This window comes from Python bivittatus, unplaced genomic scaffold (assembly GCF_059951505.1).
Source record: "Python bivittatus isolate LINGU-HERP-01145 unplaced genomic scaffold, Pbiv_v1 ctg000350_np1212, whole genome shotgun sequence".
Classification (NCBI taxonomy): domain Eukaryota; kingdom Metazoa; phylum Chordata; class Lepidosauria; order Squamata; family Pythonidae; genus Python; species Python bivittatus.
Window position 1 is genome coordinate 30,800,531 of NW_028277074.1, and position 22,311 is coordinate 30,822,841.

Genomic DNA, 22,311 nt, shown 5'->3' on the forward strand with positions numbered 1-22,311 from the left:
AAGACAGGGTGGTTATGAAATTACTCCCCAAAGTGAGTATAAAGTTAAAATATAGAATAGAATGTAATTGCTATTAGGGGATTACATGATAAACTTAAGCAAGCAGAACATTTTTCCACAGGAAATCATATTTCTGTTTGATGATAATTCATGGGCTATGGTGGCTTCTGTGTTGTGAAATAACTTCTCATCTGCAATATGCCAACCACTGCTGGTCTTGCTAACTCTGTTTTTATTTATTGTATGCTTCTATAGTATTTTTGTAAATTAATTTGGGTAGTATTAATAAAATACTAAAATAAATATTTTATTTATAGAATAGTGAACATGTTACAAATTAAAATAAAAGCTCAAGGGCTTATTTTCAGCCTCCAGTTCTATCAGTGTATGGTCACATTTGTATGTGAGAGAGAGAGAAGGAAGGAGAGAAAGGAGAATACAAACAACACAAGAAAAAGTAAAATCCTAAATTCTTGCCCCTCCAAATTTTCTTCCTGCTTAGGCAGAGATAATAAGCCTGTCATATCTGGGCTGCAGAAGTCCAGATGACCACTAGATGGCAATAAAGACATATAACCCAAATATAGTATACCTAAGATCCCTTCCAGATAGCTACTTGAAAATACTACCCACAAACCATTGAGACAGCAGAAAAAGTATGCTGGTGATGAACTAGCAGTACCCATCTGGCAGAACCTGCTCTCTTTTCTAGTATAAATCATGTGTGAAACGAGCACCACAAATCTCTCTCTGGGTTAGTCAGAAGTAAAGTTTTATTGGAAGCGTTTGCAAAAGCCAATGGGCTTCATTGCAAATAAGAAGCCACACCCACATACACACTCCGGCCTAATTATATACATTCCCGATCGCAAGTCCCTCCCCTTTTCCCCATTGGCTAAGGTACTCAGGGTGTACAGTCTTTCCGGCCGCTCTATGATTTCTTCCTGGTCCCTCCCACCTCATCCATTGCAAGTATATGGTAATTTGCTCAAGGTTTCAGCTAATTGCATTATACTGTTAAAGCCTGCCCCAGGTTAAATTAGTTTTTATTTACATTGTCCCACACAAGGAGACAACTTCCTCTCTATCTGCCACTATTTGATAACCATAACACTTAACACTACTTCCTTATCTCTCACACAGCTACACTCTTAGCATGCTCAAGCTACTATTTGTCAATAATAACATATTTTATCTATCTCTCACAATCAGAAAATCAAAAAAGCAGTCTAGCACTCTTGCAAAAAAATACCAAACCTGTATTTATAAGGATCCCATGAAAGACCTGACAAAGACTATGAAAATGCTGGTTAGGCATTACATGGGAAGATACATCTGCAAAAAAGCACATTTTTGTTTTCTCCTGCAGCCTTAGACAAAATAGCCACGGAGGGCAGTTCCCAGTGATCCATAGAAAGGGAGTACCCCCAGTTACCTAGAATTGCTAATAGGAGACTTGGGCAATTTCCATTCCCTGATGGCATCAGCAATCACATACATTGGTGAAGTGTGCCAGATTGTATCTATGGATACAAGAGGGGAAAACTACCTTTAAACTAACAGCTATGGATGACTCTAAGCTGCCTCAGATGTGGGCTGAGGATGAATCAAAGTAAAGTCATGCAGACATGGCAGAAAAAAGCAGTGACTAGGGCACATTAGAGGAAGAGTTCTAAGAGGGGAGATGATAGGGCGTAAGAGCAGAAGGTTAAGCAGAAGGAGGAAGGGATATTTTATGGTGGCTGAAGAAATGAGGGAAGACACTTTTGGGGTTCAGGCCCATTTTTGCAATTGCATTAAAGAACCAGTTATGTGACTCACCTATTTCCTTTTTCCTTGCCATCCTCACCTGCTGCAGCCAGGGGTGGGACTCAGTGTTTGCACCCTCTCACCACTGGAGGGCTCCATCTGAGAGGTTTATCTTTGGGCCCAGAAAGCTCTATTGATACCCCTATGCACAAGTTGCTAACAGCAATTAAAATAAGGTTCTGGGAGCTGGAATTGAATATTTCAAGTATTTTCCCACCTTTCCAGAACTTTTACATCTGTAGTGCTAATTTCATATAAGAGCTGACCATGACAAGCTCCCCAAACTTCACTCCTTTTTATTTTTTCTATTCTTTAAATATGACCTAAGCAAAAGAAAGCGAGATGAGATGCACAATAGCCAGCTTCTTTATTATTAGTGGAAAGAATCTCTATTTGGATTGTTAATTAAACTTTCCCTGTTACCAGCTCTTTATCAAATAAGTTTTAAATACTATATATGGGTGTGTTAATGTAATTTATTTAATGGGGAAAAACATAGAGATTTTAAATTAAATTTTGTCAGAATTAGGATAAATAGCAGTGAGAGTGCCACTTGAAATCAATAGGCAGATGGAATATTTACATTCCTGTATCCACCTCTAAAGCATTACACTGGAAGAAAACAAGCTTGAAGGATACCATAAAGTTACATCACTCTCCTTAAGATTTAACTCATTTTTTTTCAATCACTTTTTTCCAAGTAATACTGGTGGCAAGGAGCAATAAAGTCATAGTGTGGTAGTTTTCACAAACTGACAATATATTTTGATCTCTTTTTCCATAATCTGACCTTCCCCATCTTCTAGACTTTGACTGCACCTGCTCCATTTGCAGGTGAAACAAGCTGTCAGTGCAAAGCTCCTCATGAGAAGCTAACTATTGCTCAGGCCCGTCATGGAACACCAGGTGAGTCTGGGGTTATGCATTATAAATTAATTTCAGAATGAAATTCAACTACCTTAGTCTAGTGTCTCTAGAATTCCCAGCCAGACTAGCCTTTATAGTCTCAACATATCTAAAGAGCACCAATTTGGGAAGCTGAAATAAAACATTCATACTTGCTATTGAAGTTAGAGGAAGGGTTTTTATAAGAAAGACTTATTATATAAATAGTGCAATTAGAACAGATCAGATAAATTTTTTTCTAAAAGTGTCCAACTTCTTGATTGATAGTTTTGATTTTATTGATTTATAGTAAAGTATTGAATACCTGAATTTTGATATCTCATATGGAAATGCTGGTACTCCCAAACATGATTTACAAATGTTAGGCTTCACCCAAACCAGTGTTGGAAGTAGAAGTCTTGCAGACACATTCAACAACAAAACTTTTTGATATAGTAGTTTATTATAGATATTAGAAAAGCCATAGTACAAAAAAACCCAGTAATTTCAATTGTAAGACTCAGTGCATAGGAACATCAGATCCAAAGTTCAAATCTTATTTTTCTTTCTCTCACTCATGTGTCATACCAAGCTGAGAGCCACACATTTTTTCACAGAAAGAGCAATTGCCAGATACAGTATTTATGAAGGGAGACAGAGGGTGGCCCATTCTCAAAGAACACTGTCTTGGTGTGTTATTCCTGATTCTACATTCCACCCTCCTGTGCTCAGCCCCAGTGCTCAGTCATTGGACTTCAGTAGCTGGGCTGCTGCTACTGAATGTCAGATTGGCATGTTATAAGGCCTCCCTTAACCATGATTTGATGGTGGATGAGAGGGCCAAGCTGGTATGTGTTGCTAAAATCTGGTGGGGCACGTGTGTATGTTCCCTTCTCAGAAATGTCCCAAGTTTTGAGTGTGGCACCATCCATGACCCTTGAAAGGAGCAATGGAGTGGCTATTGCCATCAAAGAGACCCTAGTGACATTCAGAGATACTACCCCATTAGATAACTGGATATGAGATCCTGTTGATAAGGCTGGGCTCTGGGGATCAGTTGGGATTGATGCTACTGGACTAGGCCCATTCCCTGCCTGATCTGCTTGACTTTGTGGACAAGTTGGCAGTGCAGTATCCCAGACTTATGATATCGAGGGACTTCAATCTACCTTCCTGGATACAGCATCAGATGCACCACAGGAATTCATGGCCACCATGGCAACCATGGACATTGAAGGCCTAACTCACAGCAGTGGTCACATATTAGACCTGTTTTTTCTTTGGGGCCAGTGATGAAGGAGTTGGGGGAAAGTTACTATCACTCCCTTGCTGTGGTCAGATCACTATCTAATAGACTTGGAGTTCTCTGAAGTTGCTCCTTGCCACAGAGAGGATCAGTCTGCTCCCAGTATCAGATGGATTCTGTCAGTTCCAGAAGAAACAGGAGCTATTCCTGGCTTCTGATGCATGGTTTGACTGAGGCTTTAGTCACTGCCTGGAATAAGGGAATAGTGATGGCCTTAGATTGGATCACACCTCTGTGAACTCTCTCTGTTCATGGAGCCCAAAAAGCCACCCAATTATGTAAATATCACTCATAAACATTCTTCCATCTGGTAGTTTATTTCTTTATTAGGGAAAATCTCTTCGAGCTAAGCTCACCTTCTAGTCCATGTAACAGGGCAGTGGATTGCCACTGCTTTCTTTTGGGATGCAGATCAACTTCGCAGTTTAGCCCAGGGCCCTGGAATTTCCTGGAGATCTCCCACCCAAGTAGCAACCCAGGCCTGACTCTTCTTAGCTTCTGAGCCCAGACAAGGCCAGCCAGTCACTGCTTTCTTTCATCCATGGTGAACTATTTTTCTAATATGGACTTTTACTTATTTGGACAAATGGCTTAACACTGCCTGAATTTCTGCCTTGTATTTCTGTATACATGTAGCAAATATATCATTACAATCTGACTAGATTTGAGGTAAACTTCTGGTCTGACATAGAAATTGTTTCTTATGTTCATAGTGGACAGACCTGTCAGAGTCTATGCAGATGGAATATTTGATCTCTTCCATTCTGGTCATGCAAGAGCTCTCATGCAAGCCAAAACTCTGTTTCCTAATAGCTACTTATTAGTAGGAGGTAAGCCTGACATTTGAACAAATATTACTATTAGACTGATATTCTCTTTTACACAGTCTGCAAAAGAAGCACAGATTCCAGGAGTCTGTGAGTATGCTAATTTGAATTCATTGAAAAGCAAGATTTTAATTTTAACCTGTTCCTAAGAAATGTCAGGAAAGAACTAAATCCCAAATCTTGCAAATATCACATAAGCATCTGGCTGATCAATAAGGTGGGGGTTTTTTCCTCATCCAGTAGAACATCTTTTTTTCTATTTATAAAATTGACCTGTTACCTAAAGACTTGTAGGGCCTATGAAATTGGGCGAAGAAAAGAAAGTAATATTAGATATGAACATGATCAGTTTTGGATTCTTCTTTCTCAGATATTAAAACAGAAATGTAAAATGGAGCATATTGAATGTCATTTCATCCAAGTTTATACACTGGAAAATCATTGCCTCTTTCCACATGTCTGTATTAAGGAAGGCAATTGAAGAACATGTCCCTGTGACTAATATTGTGACCTATTCCATAAGAAATCGGGACAATAGCTATATCCAGAAAAAGAAATGCCATGGAGAAAGTTGCAAAGCTGAAATAAAACAATGACCAGGCTAGCTTCCCCCAATTTTAGTGCTATTTCTATGCCTTGAGACAAATCCCAGAATTTCTAGCTAGCACAGCAAAGAAAATTGCAAGAGAAGATCCACCATTCCACAGTTTAAAAGCCTTTCTAGCTGTCACACAAAGCTGTGGGACTTTGGGTTTTTTTAGATTTTTTATCCCACCTTTATTATTTTTTACAAGTAACTCAAGGTAGCAAACATATCTAATACCTCTTCCTCCTCCTATTTTCCCCACAACAACAACCCTGTGAGGTGAGTTGGGCTGAAAGAGAGTGACTGACCCAAAGTCACCCAGCCGGCTTTCATGCCTAAGGAGGGACTAGAATTCAGTGTCTCCTGCTTTCTAGCCTGGTGCCTTAATCACTAGATCAAACTGGCTTGCTTCTGAAGGAAATTCAGCTGGCAATTTCTCTCACCAACAAATCAGAGAAATTTGTCTTCAACTTACAGCTTTCCTACATAGGATAGCTTTTAATGTAATGGCCGTCCAATATAAGCAAGTTTTCATTTGTCTAAATGTGATCAAGGGACTGAAAATTGTTTTCCGATTTTAGATTGCTATTTTTATGATTTGGTTTTACAACTACTGATTTAAACTCTGAAAATAGATTTGAATAATTTCTAGCCAAAGAGATACACTATATTTTACAGGGCCACAGTTACTCTTTTTGAATTCTTCTTGCATGTATGTCAGTTTGCAGTGATGATCTAACACATAAGTTTAAAGGTTTCACTGTAATGAATGAAGAGGAACGATATGAGGCCCTCAGACACTGCCGCTATGTAGATGAAGTAATCAGAGATGCTCCATGGACACTCACAGCAGAGTTTTTGGAAAAGCATAAGGTATTTTTCTTTTTTTTTACCCCTCCCCCTATAAACTAATTTCATACTACAGGTAGTCCTCAACTTATGACCATTTGTTCAGCGACTGTTCAAAATTATGGTGGCGCTGAATGAAGGGACTTACAGCCAATACTGGAAGTTATGGCCGTTGCAGTGCCCCTGCAGTCATGTGATAAAAATTTGGGCACTTAGCAGCCCGCCCACACTTATGACCACAGTCACTTTAACTCTCCCCATCCACCTATCTTCCCCTTCCCATCTATGCCCTTTTGGCCACCCTGCACAGTGGCATTCCTTGGCGGCAGCAGCGCTGGGGCTGAATTAGAGGCCCGGCACCTTCAGCAGTCTCAGCCAGCCACCACCGCCCCCAGACCTCTACTTCAGTCCCAGTGCAGCCGACACCACTGGTGAGGAGTGCTGCCTCAAGCCCCATGCCACAGCCAGCCATCCCAGTGCCACAGCACAAAGCCTCAGCCGCCCTGCCACCCTGAGCTCCATAGACCCTGCTACACCCTGCTGATCTTCACCATCTTTTTGTTCCTGCTGCTGACAAGGCATGCCTTGCCTGGCCCTTTGCGCCAAGAAACCCCTTTGCACTGTGCTGCTGGGCTGGGATAGGTCTAGGCTTCATGCTGTGTTGTGGCTCAGGGGCTGCTTCTTGAAGAAGCCCAAGCCACGTGGTTCTGGGGCTGCTTGCTGCCCTACAAGGCAGGGTGCAGGGTAGCCAAAAGGACAGAGATGAGGGGGAGATAGGTGGGTGGGGGGAGTTGGAAGTAGTCCCTTACCTTACTGAAGCTTGGGATTGAGAGGGATCAAGCCCAGAATGGCTGGGATTGGGGTGGGTCCTAGGCTAACATCCGGTGAAATTCGCTTAATGATGGCAATGGGGATTGCCAGGATTGCCATTGCTAAGCAATGCAGTCACATGACATCTCGCTTTACAACCACATCGCTTAGCAATGGAAATTCCAGTCCTGATTGTGGTCATAAGTCAAGAACTACCTGTAGTGATGGTGCTAAATACTGCATGTTACTTTGTCATGTTTATAATGCATAGTAGCATTCCAGACTGAGAGGTCCTTTGCCACCACCCAAGCTTACTATTTTTGTAGTTCAAGTTATAATTCAAGAGTGGCAATAATTTTAATTCTTCCTTCTTTTTGCTTATAGCTGTGACGGTGGCAACAGTATGAAAATCTTCCTTCCTTTTCTTGTTTCTGTTTAGATGCTATGCTGCCAGAATTTTAGAAAATGTAATTAGGACTTGAGGTAGGGGAAAAGAAGAACAGGGATCTCCTTTCATGCTACCATAATAAAAAGGAGAAAATACCCAAAGAGGGTATCAAGCCTCAACCCAGTTCCAGTAATAACAATGATAGTGCAAGTAGATTAAAATCCTGTATGAAATCTTCCTTCCATTCAGTTTGGTGTGGCTTTAATAAGCCTTTCTTGTAGCGTTCCCGGCCCTCAAATGTCCAAAATAACCAAATTAACAATACAATTGCAGAAAACTGGATTTTCTTCAAAAAGCTTATAAGCAATTATAAGAGCTATATGTACAGGTTATTAACATATTTTGGGATGAAATGATTAATAGTGTTATCCCTGTATAAGCATATATCTAAGAAAAATCATGCTGCTTCATTGAATGATAAGATTAGCTACTCTTCACTTCCTACTACATGTTTATGTCATCCATAGTCCATTTCTCAATAATAAACAGAGATCAAATAAATAATTAGCTGTGGCTGGTCATTCCACTTATTTGGAATAATTTGCAGCATGTTAAGAAGCAAGGTATAGTAAGAGGCAAGTGATAAAAATACTGTGAGAGAAGTTTTTTCTTTAGCAATATCACTAGTTTTAGCACAGTGACTGTTTCGTTTTACTGATGTGGTACATTAAAATAAGAGAGTCAGTTTGGTGTAGTGCTTAAGGCATCAAGCTAGAAATGGGGAGACTGTGAGTTCTAGTCCCGCCTAGGCACAAAGCCAGCTGGGTGACCTTGGGTCAGTCACTTTCTCTCAGCCCTAGGAAGGAGGCCATGGCAAACCACTTCTGAAAAACGTGCCAAGAAAACTGCAGGGACTTGTTCAGGCAGTCTCTGAGAACTGGACACGATTTAATGGATTAAAAAAAATTAAAATAATTGTAACCAGCTTTAGATCCTCCAACTGATATCATATATATAACTAAAAAGGTTTTGTACTCTCATGCACTGTTCACTGATATAAATAATCTATTACAATAGTTTAAAATATCTTTGTTTAAAACTTGTTTAGCAGGTAAGGAAGTTAGGCTTCCAAAGTAAGTAAGGGCCAACTTAATTTCCTTTCTTCTGTGTTTTCAGATTGATTTTGTAGCCCATGATGATATTCCATATTCTTCTGCTGGTTCAGACGATGTTTACAAGCATATAAAGGAGGCAGGTAGGTATGCCTCCTGTTAACCTCATTATTGCTTCACATTGCCTTTAATTAGCTAAACTCATTATTGCCTCACATAACCATCAGATTGAAGAAATGCTTACTTCAGTGGACTTTTTAAAATCTTAAGTTTTAAGACCACAATAAAGTTTAAAGTTAAAGCATCCTGACAGATGGCAATATAGCCTTCCTATGGACGCTGCCTGTGAAGGGGCAGTGGGTAATTGTTCCACTGCTGAGCAGCTCTTTATGTTAGGATATATTTGTAACATTCAGTTGGAACCTGGCTTTCTGTAACTTAGATCTATTATTCTGTATCCTGCACTCTGGAATAAAAGAGAATAATCTTGACTTTCTTCTGTGTGACATCCTTTTAAGTATTTGAAGAATGTTGTTATATCCTCCCTCATTCTCCTCAAAGCTAAACATGCCCAACTTTTTCAGAAGTCTTCATTTCCATTGCCCTGATCATGCTCATTGATCTTCTTTGAATTAGCTCTAGTTTCTCTGAATCCTTCTTGGTGTGTGATTCCCAGAACAGAATGCAACACTCATAGTGGGATCTGATCAAAGTAGAAAAAGTGGGATGATTACTTCCTGTGATTTGGAAATGGTAGTCTTATTGATGCAGACTTAATTATACTTGCTTGTTTGGCAGCCACATTACACCACTGACTCATAATCAGTTCACCTAAATATCATACTATCCAGTCTATGCTTAACTAGCTTACTAATCAGAATGTCATGGGGTACTTCAGCAAATGTTTTGCTAATGTCAAAATATGTTGGATCTATCACATTTCTACAATTTATTAAAGTTTGTGTGTGTGTGTGCCTTCAATCCAACCTTGACTCCTGGCAATTGCCTGTATGAGTCCATGCAGTTTTCTTGGCAGTATTTTCAGAAGTAGTTTGCCCTGGCCTTCTTCCTAGGGCTGAGGGAGAAGACTGAACTAAAACATTAATTGGATAGCTCTGCCTTTTCTCTGTTACCTGTTAGCATTTAGTCATCTTCACTGGGCAGCTGAAATACTGATTCATTTCTTTTCCTGTTATTCTGAAGATATTTAAAGAAGACTTAAGCATCCTTTGCTATCTTCAGCTTTTTGTGAGATTTTGTTTTTCTAACACTACCTCTGCAATGTTGGGCTTCCTGCATGTACTTTTCCCTGGTAATCTGGGCACTTTTTCAGTCACTTATATGTACCCTTTTTTGTTTTTAGAACTTCACTAAGCTTTTTGTGTAGCCACATTTGCTTCTTCTACTGTCCTAATTTCTCTCTCTCCCCCCCCTCCTCCTTTTTCCCTCTTCCGATGCTTTTAGTATCTTCTTTTTTTAAGGAATGCTGAGTTATTTTGAGGTCCTTTTCCTATTAATTTCTCCTGCCATGGAACCCCAATTATTGTTCTCCAGTTATTAAAATCTATTTTTAAAGTCCTAGATATATGTTGGATTATACTCAGCTTTAGTTTTTCTTAAAATGAAGAACTCCAGAGTTACACATTCACAACCTCCTAATGTTCTAAGTACTTCAACTTCACAACTAAGTCTTACTTATGGGATAGTATCAAATCAAGCACAATTGATCCTTTGCTGGGCAGGCAATAGTAGACACCAACAACCATATTGTTTTAATCCAGGCACTCTCTATAATAGTACCAAATGCATTCAGACCATGTTACAGTGTTTTCTTTCAGCCTGTTAGTCAACAAAAAAGTAGGCTGGCATAAATTGTGCTTCTCTCTGCCAATTTGCATTCTACCTCAATAACAAGGCCAGCAAATGGTGCTGCCTTTATTATTTAATGTGGGACAAGTTAAAGAAAGGGATTAATGGATTCCCTGGCTTTGCTTCCTCACCCACAGGAAAACCCTGTAATATCATTGGTGACAGAACCAGCACCACACAGCTCATAGAACCCAGCTATCTTTCCCAGTTTAAATTGACTTTCTATGCAGCACAAAATTAAAACCCTCTCAAGAGAATGACAGTTTGGATTTTTAAACAAAGGTTTAGGACTCTCCAAAAGAATGCTAAACCCTATATATATAAGGAGCCCATGTTAGACCTGATAAGTCCTTTGGAAAGCACTGGTCGAGGATTACATGGGCATCTACCTCATCAGAAGCCAGATACCTGTGTCTCCTGAAGTCCAAGCCAAATAGCCATGGGTATGCCCATGGCACTTTAAAGTGGCCAAAAGGAGCTTGGCAGATACTATTTTCAATAGGATCATCAACCACATTCATGCCATGGTTCATACCATGGTTACTGGGATGTGAGAATGAGCCCTCATTTGGATTTTTAGGAGTGGATAATTGCAACATACAGTGCAACTTCTCCATTTCTATTACTTCTGTTCCTTTGGAACAAATGATATCCATCATCTGCTATATTGCAATAATAGGACTCATCCATTATGTGTGTGGGGGTGTGGGGGTGTGTGTGCACATCTTCAAATCAGTGTTGACCCCTGGCAACTGTCTAGACAAGTCCCTGCTGTTTTCTTGGCAAGATTTCAGAAGTGGTTTGCCATTGCCTGGGTTCATAGGGCTGAGAGAGAGTGACTGGCTCAAGGTCACCCAGCTGGATTCATGCCTAAGGTGGGACTAGAACTCACAGTCTCCCAATTTCTAGCCTGGTGCCTTAACCACACCAAATTGGGTCTCTATCCATTATATATATTCCATACATCATTTCTACACTAAAATACTTCCTTTTTCTGTTCTTAATTAGAGGAACATTCTTGAATTTAAGATAGGGAGAGACAAAACTATCCATGAACAACAAACTGTTAGGTACTGTCAGTCCTTTGAGGTAGACCAGGTCAGGAAAAAGACACCACAAGAAACACTAGAATTCTCTTAATATAGGTTATAATAACAGAATCGGGGAAGCCTAATAAGAGTTTCTCTTTCCTTCTCTCTTATTCTAAAGAGAGTCAAGGTAGGGCAGTCCTGAGTTTCTTTCTCACACTTTTCTGTTTTTCCAGATTAAGTTGATGTTTTATCAATAGTTTCCACATATTTTCTGGAACAAAAAAAGGCCACTCTCTTTGGGACTGTGTATGCAATTACCCACAGTATTGTTTCCAGTGGCTCTGGAAAGTTCTGTCCCTTTTGATATATAGAGATATAGGTTATAAAGGAACTTACAGCTGACCATGGGGAAGGTATAAATGACCTGTTAAGGAGGGTCCTGGATAAGAGATTACACAATCCAGAGATAGAAGGAAGCATGAGAAAAAAATAATAACCTTGCCTTGATTTTGCTTAATATAAGATAGGACAGAAGAAATTTGGACAGGCTTTCAAGATTCTGATATTATATCGTATAACAGTAAAGTAGCATTGTTCAAGTCCCTGAGATGTCTGTTTCTTGACCTGACCTACCTTGAAGAGTTGATATACAGATATATACATAATGTAAATTCTTGTCTGTTCATGTCTCTCTTCCTGCTTTTGCCTGCTTCATCCCATTTTGTCAGTTAACCATTTTTTTTATGTTTGCTGATGTTTACTAAATAAACATCAAGCTGTATTTTTATTGGGGAAATGAGTTGGACTCTGTGTGCTTGCTTTGATCTGGAGACAGGGATAGACAGGAAGTGTGTTGGGTGCAAACTAAGCTGGAAATTACCTATGACAATTTTCCAACACAAACTTCCTCTATCACATCTTAAGTAAAAATCCACAAACCTTATAGCCTTTTGTGATAAAAGAGGGTCTTTCTGCCTACACATTTCTGATTGTCAAAGAATCTTTCAGGATCTGAATCTAATAGCAATCCTAAGAAGAGTATTTCTGTTTCTTAATCAGCCAATGTTATACACCCTGGTAGAATACGAAGTTGTCAGTTTTTTAAAAGTCTATTTTCAGAATTGCATTTCTCTATGCATTCATTTTAATTTAATCTGTTGTTTCTGAATCTTTCTCCACCAGTTGTTTGCTTTTAGGATGCCTTTGTATACGGTAAACTTTCAGTATATGGTCAAATCCATTTTAAGATCCATTATTTCCACTTCATGATAATGAGGCTGTTAACTTCCAGTCTAAATCAATTTTTGAAATTTGATATATTTTTAAGTTTCATTCTTTGTAAGAAAGTATGCAAATTCAGGAACCCAGATTATAGAAAAGCATGATTCTTCCAATAGTACATCTGGATATTATTAGAAGTTGTTGTCAGCTTTCCCTTTTCTTTCCTGTTCTGAGTGTGATACAATTTCAGATATTTCCCTATCCCCATTGGTGGCAGACATTAGTTACAAGCAGAATAATGCACAATGTAATTATATCACATTCTTCTTGCTTTGATGCTGGGAGAAGGGGACAAAATGATACAGAGTTTGCCAGCTTTATTTCTTGTAACGTCTAGCCATGCCTTGAAACCTGATATTTTCAGTTAATCCATACAATTATCTATTCATCTTAACTTTGATATCAGTTACTGGTATTTCCTAGGCCATTATTTCTTTCTAACAATATATTTTTTAAAAGATAAGTAGCTTCATTTTGCTTGCATTGTAGTCTCAACAATTCTCTAAATTTTGAGGTAGTGAAGATGCTCCATACTTTTTTAAAGAGAACAAAAGTTCTTTTAAAATTTATTTTATTGAATTCAAAACTGAGCCCAGGAGAAAAAACCAAATTGATGTGTAAATTTAGAAATCTTTAATATAGGTTGTTCTCAACACAATTAACAGTGTTAAAGAATGAAGTAACTTAACTTTTCTCCTGGAATTTCATAGGGAATGCCACTTTAGATTGTTTGCCCATCCTTTGCCTCATTCTACAATTCCAGAGTAGAGATAATCAGAATATCATTTGTCTGTCTGAATTCTTCTTAGGTTTTTAAGGAAAATATTTTTCCTAAAGGTTCATTTGCTCCCCACTATTGTTTTCTTCTAGTGATCCATGTCCAGATAGTCTCTGACCATTCTTGGTTACTTTATCAATTGTGGGGACAACTGAATGGTAAATGTTTGCAATGTGTCACATAATGATTTTATAATGAATCTGTTCATGGATTACTGTAAATCTGCTGAATACATATTTGCATATATGGTATAGAAAACAAGAACGGTATTCCTATTAGGCTGTACAAAATGTGAAATGACAACTACAGTCTTATGTATCCTTACTTCCAAGTATGCTTCCAGGGGATGATACAGGCCTATGCTAATATAAATGAAATGTTGAGCTGCAAAATGATTTAGGCTATCTGTAGCTATTAATGTGCTGGATGTAAATTATATTTATAGCTATATCAATTTGCTAAATAAATAAATAAATAAATAAATAAATACAATTAACTTGTAAATTATTTTCAAAAATCCCCTTGGATGTTTGGTTAACTGTTTTAGTTAAATCATTTAACCGTTACAATACATACTTAACAGCTTTTGAAGTACATCAAATTTTCTTTGACTTTAATCTCTTAAATGCACAGTATCTTCAAGTCATTCCAAAGCCAAAAGCATCTTTCTCTCTTTTTAGTAAAATGCAATTCTGTCTACATTTAAGACACTAAGAATTATACATGGCATAGCATTTACACAATCAAGTAACTGACAAATTTCTGTATCAAATCTTGTAAATAATTATGTATCAGGTTTATTTAATCATATGTACAGTAAGTAAAAAGAAACTCAGGTGTCCATCTTAGGTAGCTGAAGTGGCTTCAGTAGGAGTTTCCACTTATGGTCTTCTTAATCTGTTTACTTAATTGTTCAAATCTCATCTTTGACAGATTTTTATAAATAGATTTCCTGAGATAATATTCCTATCATAAAATATTCTTAGTGTGAAACATACATATCCCTGCATTTTTTTCGTATTTAAAGAGATAAAATTATACTCCCAATATCTAGAATATGTATGCAATTTTTCTGTCATTTTCTGAAAGTCTGCCTATGTAACAATCAAACACTGAATTTATGATACTAAGATTCCTCACTTTATGGCCCTTCCTAGCTCTGAGTTCCAATGATATGGTGTCACCAAACACCAGGGTCAGAGTTAAGTAAGACATGCAGGTTGCTTTCAATCACATTAGCTATTCATTTATTCTTCCCAGAATAATTTTCATTCCATTGGCCTCTTGCCCAAGTGCTTTTTCTTGGAGAGTAACCATATTTGATTAACTAATATTCTCATCCAAATTAAATTGTGCAAGAAGTCCTTTCTCTGTCAAAAGTCACTTCCTTAGATCCCACTAAAATCAATATGAAAATTTATTAATTATTTATTGATTTGAGCTGGAACGATGCGCAACTGATATAGTGAATTCAGCCCACTTTTTAAAATACTTGTGTCAGTATGAATTGTACAGGAAACAATTAAGAATAATCAATATGATAATGATCATTATAGACAACACTCTTTGCTGTATAGGCAATGTGCATAATTAATTGCATAATAAGCCAATTACCCATAAATGTTTACCATTAGAAATTGATTATTCTATACTATGAAATAAATTCTCCAGGGCACTGTTATCAAGAATTAAACAAAATTATTATTTTATCTTTACTTTGCAGGGCTTCTAGGATGCGTCAGTCGGAATCAACTCTGAGCAATGTACAATTCCCACTTCTACAACTCAGGTTAAAGAAGGGAAAAAAATAGAAAATCAAAGTAACTCCATAAAATCACACATAGATATATCACACAGAAATACGTATATCACACTCAATTCTAACCTAAAATTAAAACACTTTCCATTTGTAGTGGGACAAATCATACCACTTCAGCCCCAGGCCCTACCAGTATAGACTTTCTAAAGGTCAAAAGGGAAGAGTGAATGTTCTTTAAGGGCAGCGCCATGTAGAGTGTTCTTCAGTAGCCCAAGTGAGAAGGGACAAAGGCATCAAGCACTGTGAAATAGTTGATCCTTATATGAAAGCTGGAGATTTTATCACAGTTCTTTTCTTTTTCCCCTTTCAAAAGGTATGTTTGTACCAACTCAGAGAACTGAAGGCATCTCAACTTCAGATATTATCACTAGAATAGTACGTGACTATGATGTCTATGCCCGTCGTAACCTTCAAAGAGGATATACTGCTAAAGAGCTGAATGTCAGCTTTATAAATGTAAGTGCATCTGTCTTTCAAGTTACACTGTATTTGGAAAAAATGTGGCATGATTGTGGCATGATTGTGGCATGGTTAGGAAAACTGAAATTTGTTTTGCTGTATTTTTCTAAGCACATTTTAAAAGTTAAATTCTCATAATCTCTTTACCATAATTAATGTTCAAGATTTTAAAATTAAAACAAAATTCTCTGCTTTCTGTTATACTTCTAAAATCCTTCAGGTTATGATTATTTCATGATTATTGTTTGGAAGAGCATATACATATAAGCTATATGATTCTTAAGATTATATGGATGACAAAAAAAACAACACTCTAATAATTTTACATGTAAGACACACATGCAGTCTTTACTGCCGAATGTTGTTGGATAGATTTGCACATGTTTTTTTTCTTAATTTACCTTCTTTGAAGCTTTATTTAGCTGCCATTTCAGACTCACACCGCAGGACTGATGGTTTCTTAGTTTTTCCCCATTCCTTAGTGTGCAGATTTTGGGCTGGGAATATTATCTTACCACCTCTCCCCTAAACCCAAATAATTCCTTCCATAGATCCTTTCTGTGCTAATGACTTATCTGACTGCCAAGCTTTCTGAACTCTAGTCTATATCTCACTTTGTATTTTGGCCACAAAACTGGACTTTTTGACACTTTGTTGCCTCCATGAGGTGTTCTAGTGAACTTTGTGTCCTTGAAATTAATTTTTTTAATATTTAGTAGCATAAGGACAAGTCATACTAATCAAATCTACCTTTATTCCAAAAATAATGTATAGTTTTCATTTAGTCAGGATTTAGTATTTCCTGTTTGTTTGTTTGTTTTAATCCTGAGCAATGACCACATAAAATCAGGGGTATTTTCCTTCTTGATGTAAATCTGTTTATGGTAAACTCCATCCATATTTGTGAAATATTACCATCTAGATATTTATTGGCTGGTGACTTTAGCCACATTATTTTATCCATTTTTATATAATAGTATCCAACCCATACCTCCTTAAGGTAAGCTAACATCTCCCAAATGTGTGTTGCATAAAGGCTGCAAAGAATAACAGTAGGTAACTTAAAAATCAGAAGGAGTCTGGTAGCACCTTTTATGACTAATACAATTTATTAAAAGGCATAATCTTATGCCTTTTAATAAAATTTGTTAGTCAGGAACGGTGCTACCAGACGCTTTCTGATTTTTTGCCACCATAGACTAACATGGCTCTTCTCCTACAATGTCTACAAGCAGGTAACTTATTTTTTCAAATGGTCATCTGTGCATTCTCATGACCTCTTACCTTCTTTGCTACATATGCCCTCTTACCAGTGGCACTGAGAACCAAGGGATTCGGTGTGACTGGTTTTTCCAGAAAATAGGCTTCCTGCCAAAAAGCTCAACTTGAGAAGTTCTAAAACAACGGTCACACAGACCAATTAAAGAACCACAATTACTTATGTAACTTGCTGTTTCTGTTGCATGTACATTACATCTCCTTTTACATTAAATCCCAAAGTAGCAAATCTCATATTATTTTCCTATTTTGCAATCAGTTTGATCAAATCCACAAGATGAGAAAAAAGAAAAGAAATATATGCACATATATCCTTTAGTCTGCAGAAAGCACTGCATTTCTCAGACTCCTGAAAGAAGCAGGTTATGTCATGATGAAAATATCTTGGATGTCAGTATTCTTTTCAGCAATTTATTAGTACAATGCAGCCATCATTCTGTATGAGTTAATGAGCTCTCTGTCTATCATCCCAAGTTATCACATGCTATGTTAGTTTCATCTATTCAATGCTTTTCTCATGGAAACTACATTTTATTTCTATTTCTTAAGTGTGACTCTTTGCTATCTTTTATACTCGAAGATGTGTATGTGAATATTTCATATAATGTTACTCAAATGAACTTCAACATACAGTAAATCAAAATTTCTTCATGCCTCATGTTACTTTTATTTTTTATTAGGAGAAGAAATACCGTTTTCAAAACCAGGTAGACAAGATGAAAGAAAAAGTGAAGAATGTGGAAGAAAGGTCTAAAGAGTTTGTGAATCGAGTTGAAGAAAAAAGTCATGATCTCATTCAAAAATGGGAAGAAAAGTCTAGAGAGTTTATTGGCAACTTCTTAGAACTATTTGGGCCAGATGGAGCTTGGGTATGTATTTGTTTATTCATGCATACATATAATTTATGAGTTATTGATGGGTCATTTTTTTTGCCCCCAAATATCTTGAAAATAGTAGACAAATTAAAGCATGTTACAGTGGTACCTCGGTTCACAAACTTAATTTGTTCAACGATTCTGGTCGCAAACCAAATTGGTCACGAACCGAATCAAATTTCCCCCATAAGGTTCAATGTAAATAAGGTTAATCCGTTCTGAACCATATGTATTTTTTTTTTAACCACAAAAATATGAAACAAAGTACAGTACAGTACAGTATGAAGAGAGAGAACACTAACCTTGCTTGAGGTGACACCAAAAAGCTTCACAGCAAGTGTCTGTCTGCGACCGCGATCTCACCTAGAGGAAGCCAGGACTACGTGTCAGAGCAGGGAAGATGGCCGCGGGTCATGTTCATCACCTGATGCGGAGTTCACGAACAGAAGCAAAATTTTGCGAACGCTGCTGTTCACGAACCGAATTGTTCATGAACAGAAGCGTTTGTGAACCAAGGTATTACTGTATATCCACTCAAAACATTTATTATAACAAAAATATAAAAACAAAATCCTATCCTGAGCTGGATTATATTTAAAATCATTCAATCATTCAAAATCAGGCAGAACAAAGCATCTTAAAATGCCAGGGATTAAATCTGAGACCATTCAGATTTGCAAGGTACGTTATTAAGTAATAATGTAGCATTTCTTATCACAGTTTGTAATGAAAAACTTGGTGAGTGCTAAAAAAGCACTCTGCTATAAAAAGTAGTAATACTCAACTGGTTTTAAGAGATAGAGTTGCATCTCATGGATCTGATTTCACAATTTCTGTATTGGTAAACCATTTTCAATGAAAAGATCTTTTGTTTCTTCTATGATTGAGCATGGAAGTAACTACTAAGCAATAAACTAATATTACATGAAAGGCTTTGTAGTTCCCAGCCACGTAAAATAATCAATTGAAGAGTACAACTTGAGATAGCATTGTTCTAGAAAATATAAATGATATAATGCAGGGAGGGGCAATTAAGTCTATCAACGTTGTTAGTAACATTAATTTTTCTTTTCAAACATTGCTTTCAGTGCTGACATTAAATATAAAAGATTGACTCATCTCTCGGTTCATACATGCACATGTATTAATATGCTACTATGATAACTATATATGAAATAATATATTTGAATTCTCATACACTTTCAAGAAGATAGGGCTAGGAGTATATAGTCCATTTTAAAAAATGGAGAAATCAATCCATTACAGTTTAATCTTTTCCCTTTTAGGGGAAAAGTAGTAGGAATTTCAAATTGGTCTGCACAGCAGTAATTCTCAGACTTGGTGCTGGCATGAAAAGCTTTATAAAATATGTTTTTTGCTAACAAAATAGGCAATGCTCTATGTTGCATTTTATTGGCTGGGTTTATACTTTTTTATTCCTTTTTTAAAAAGTGCATCTTTTGCATGTAAACATCCAAGAAGGATGCATAAAGCAAACTTTGTGTTTATTCACAATTCAGATTCATACCTGTTTGATTAGATTTTTTTAAATTATTTTTTTTATTAAAAAGCCACTGATTTCCTGCCCACAGATCCTCCTGCCTCCTCCAAGAATTCAGGAGGTAGACTGCTAGAAATAATATAAGAATTAACCATTTGTTGAGCCTAATCACACTGTGATGAAGGGAACTCTTTGCTTTATGTTTTATTTTGTCCCTTCTCAGAATCCCTCTGTGGCACTCAAATAAGGTACCATGCTCCAGGCTCACTTGCAAGCCTTTCCTTCTCCCTGTCACTTTGCTGCCCTTTGAAATCCCTCCTACCAGTAAGACTTATAAACAACTTTGGCTACATCAATTGTTTGGGGGGAGACATTGCACTCACCTAAAGGGCCATCATAGAAACAGTCAGAAAGATCAAAAGGGTATTGAGCAAAAACAGCACTAGCAGCATGAGCTGATGATATAGCTATTACTGTATCCATACATGTCCACATTTCTTTGCTTCCAGAAGCAGATGTTTCAAGAAAGGAGTGGGCGCATGCTGCAAGCCTTATCTCCAAGGCAAAGCCCCACAAGCAGTCCAACACGGGGACGTTCCCCATCACGCTCCCCATCTCCTCCTTCCCCTTGGCTCTTCAGAAAGGCTTCACCCACTTCCTCTCCAAAAGCTGCCTCAGCATCCATTAGCAGCATGAGTGAAGGAGATGAGGATGAGAAGTAAACAAGGGGAAATTTGTAGTAGAAGAAGGAAGAAATATACCAGTGGCTCACCAGTTCAAAATAGAAAAAGGAAATGATGCATGAGATGATTCTGAAAAGGAAAGAACACCACTGAAATAACTGGAGCACTGACGGTCTCAGCTATAAAGTAGTACTTGCCAAAGGACAGCCTGTCAGAAAAGCTGCATATGATGACAGGATATATAACAACTTGCCATTATTTCCCAACATTTATGAATACTTTCTTGGGCTGTTGCAGTTTTTGCTGCTTAAGCTATTGGATTGTTGTGACGATTGTTCACCGAAAGGAAACTTCCATCTTTTCAGAAAGGCTAATTTGGCAAACAGTTTTAAGAAGGATTCCCTTTGGTTAGAGAGGAGACATCTAAATTTGAATTGCACTCTACTGAAAAGTTGGATCTCACAAGAATGAAATGAAGTACTGCCTAGAAGCAGCAGAAGCTCCTACGGTGCCCGGAAAAAAACCAAACAAATAAAATCATGCCATTAGAATTAAGCTCTATCTTTCACAATGGACACACCATACTTCTACTGAATTTGCTTAATACTGCTTATTGAGCAGGCTTTTGTACATGCCAGAGAAAGTTATTTAATGTGAACAAAATTTGGTGGGTTCAGTTTTATTATTATTTGTCCTCCAAAGCTACTTTTTTTTTCTTTTTAGAATGATTGCCCGGGCTTTCCTAAATAAGCTGTTCATTCAATATGATTTTATATCCAGTAAATTTGGTAATTTAACCCACAGAGCAAGGTCCAAGTCATTCTCTATGTAATGTTTTATATATCACACACTATATCCTTTAAAACAATTTTTGCATGTAACATATTTTTACAAAGAGAAGAGCCCAAGTGGTTAATTCATACCATTTGTTGTGAGCCACCCAGAGTCACCCGTTGGGGGAGATGGGCATCATACAAGTCTGAAAATAAATAAAAAATAAATAAATTTGTTCAGACAACAAATTTGGAAGCAATCATGGGGTTGCATGAGTGCTGACCCATTTTGGTAAAATGTTTGGTGATGTGCATGTAATTCCATGAGAATCCATGTGTAATTCTATAGAAGCAAAGCATTATATTACAACTGGCTTTTTATTGCCAAAACAATATATTGGATTTTAGTTGATTTCTCAGCAATTACATGTGCAGTCATCTTTTCTGCGTATGGATCTAATAAAACTTTTCTTTTTTGTTACTATATGCTATATAATATGCTCTAGAACAGCCTTTCCCAACTTGGTGCCTTTCAGATGTGTTGGACAAATTCCCATAACCCTTAACATATCTGAGGGAAGCTTGGGGAAAACTTGTCTAGAAACACATCACTAAACATTGTAAGTAATCTTAGATCCTTTTTTAGTAGCATCTGTCACTGGCATCACATCTACTGTTAATATTCAAAAGCAGACATGAGAAATCTATCTTGCAAAATAATATGTAGAAAATGATTGGAACTTGAATATTTCCTATTCAGATTATTATTATTATTATTATTATTATTATTATTATTATTATTATTTATTAATATATTATCAAAAAGGCTAAGGTATCCCAGGAAAGTGGATCTCTTTGATTGCCCTGTTGTATTTTACAATATCTTCTTTAAACACTGGTCACTACTCATCAACTAATAGCTGAAATGTCCCCCATCAGCCTTTCCATTTTTTTTCATGACAGTTGAGTTTACCAAGTGAATGAAATAATTTGTGGTTTTATAGTAGGCCTGCCTAATTTATACTGATGAAGCTTAATAACCCCCACTACTTGTAAGTATTAAAGTGCCCTTCAAATCAAGCTGATTCCCATGCCTGCATGGACACATCCATTTACTTTTCCTTTTGGCAACAGTACAAAGGTGGATTGTCCTCACCTCCTTCTAGAATGTTTCTTTGAGTTCCCAGTCTAGTCTAGAGCTCTATATTCCCTGGAGGGCTCTCACTGAAATATTAACCTTCCAAGCTAAGATTGGTTAAGTGCTGTCACTTGGTGAGATAGTCATGCATAGTGCCATCATAATCTCTACAAAAGTCTTTATTCTTTATCCCTTGAAACCATGGACACATCTGGCACTGTCAGATGTCAAGCCACTGTATAAGGCTGGCACAC

At 37.3% G+C, this 22,311-nt stretch overlaps 1 protein-coding gene across 7 annotated transcripts in view; it reads left to right on the forward strand.

Annotated features, from left to right (window-relative positions):
- The window catches only part of PCYT1B (phosphate cytidylyltransferase 1B, choline), a 41,438-nt gene extending 20,489 nt beyond the window's left edge, over window positions 1–20,949 (forward strand). For 4 of the 7 annotated variants that reach the window (XM_088144815.1, XM_088144816.1, XM_088144817.1 and 1 more), the window contains 7 exons: window positions 2,644–2,715; window positions 4,714–4,830; window positions 6,135–6,286; window positions 8,637–8,715; window positions 15,664–15,806; window positions 17,768–17,956; window positions 19,973–20,949. In XM_088144815.1, the coding sequence (XP_088000941.1) occupies window positions 2,644–2,715; window positions 4,714–4,830; window positions 6,135–6,286; window positions 8,637–8,715; window positions 15,664–15,806; window positions 17,768–17,956; window positions 19,973–20,185 (965 nt within the window). In that variant the 3' untranslated portion in view covers window positions 20,186–20,949. Of the gene's footprint in view, window positions 1–2,615; window positions 2,716–4,713; window positions 4,831–6,134; window positions 6,287–8,636; window positions 8,716–15,663; window positions 15,807–17,767; window positions 17,957–19,972 lie in introns of all 7 variants that reach the window. The other 3 variants (XM_015889049.3, XM_088144818.1, XM_025170393.2) reach the window with 2 other exon arrangements.
- The last annotated feature ends 1,362 nt before the right edge of the window (window positions 20,950–22,311 follow it).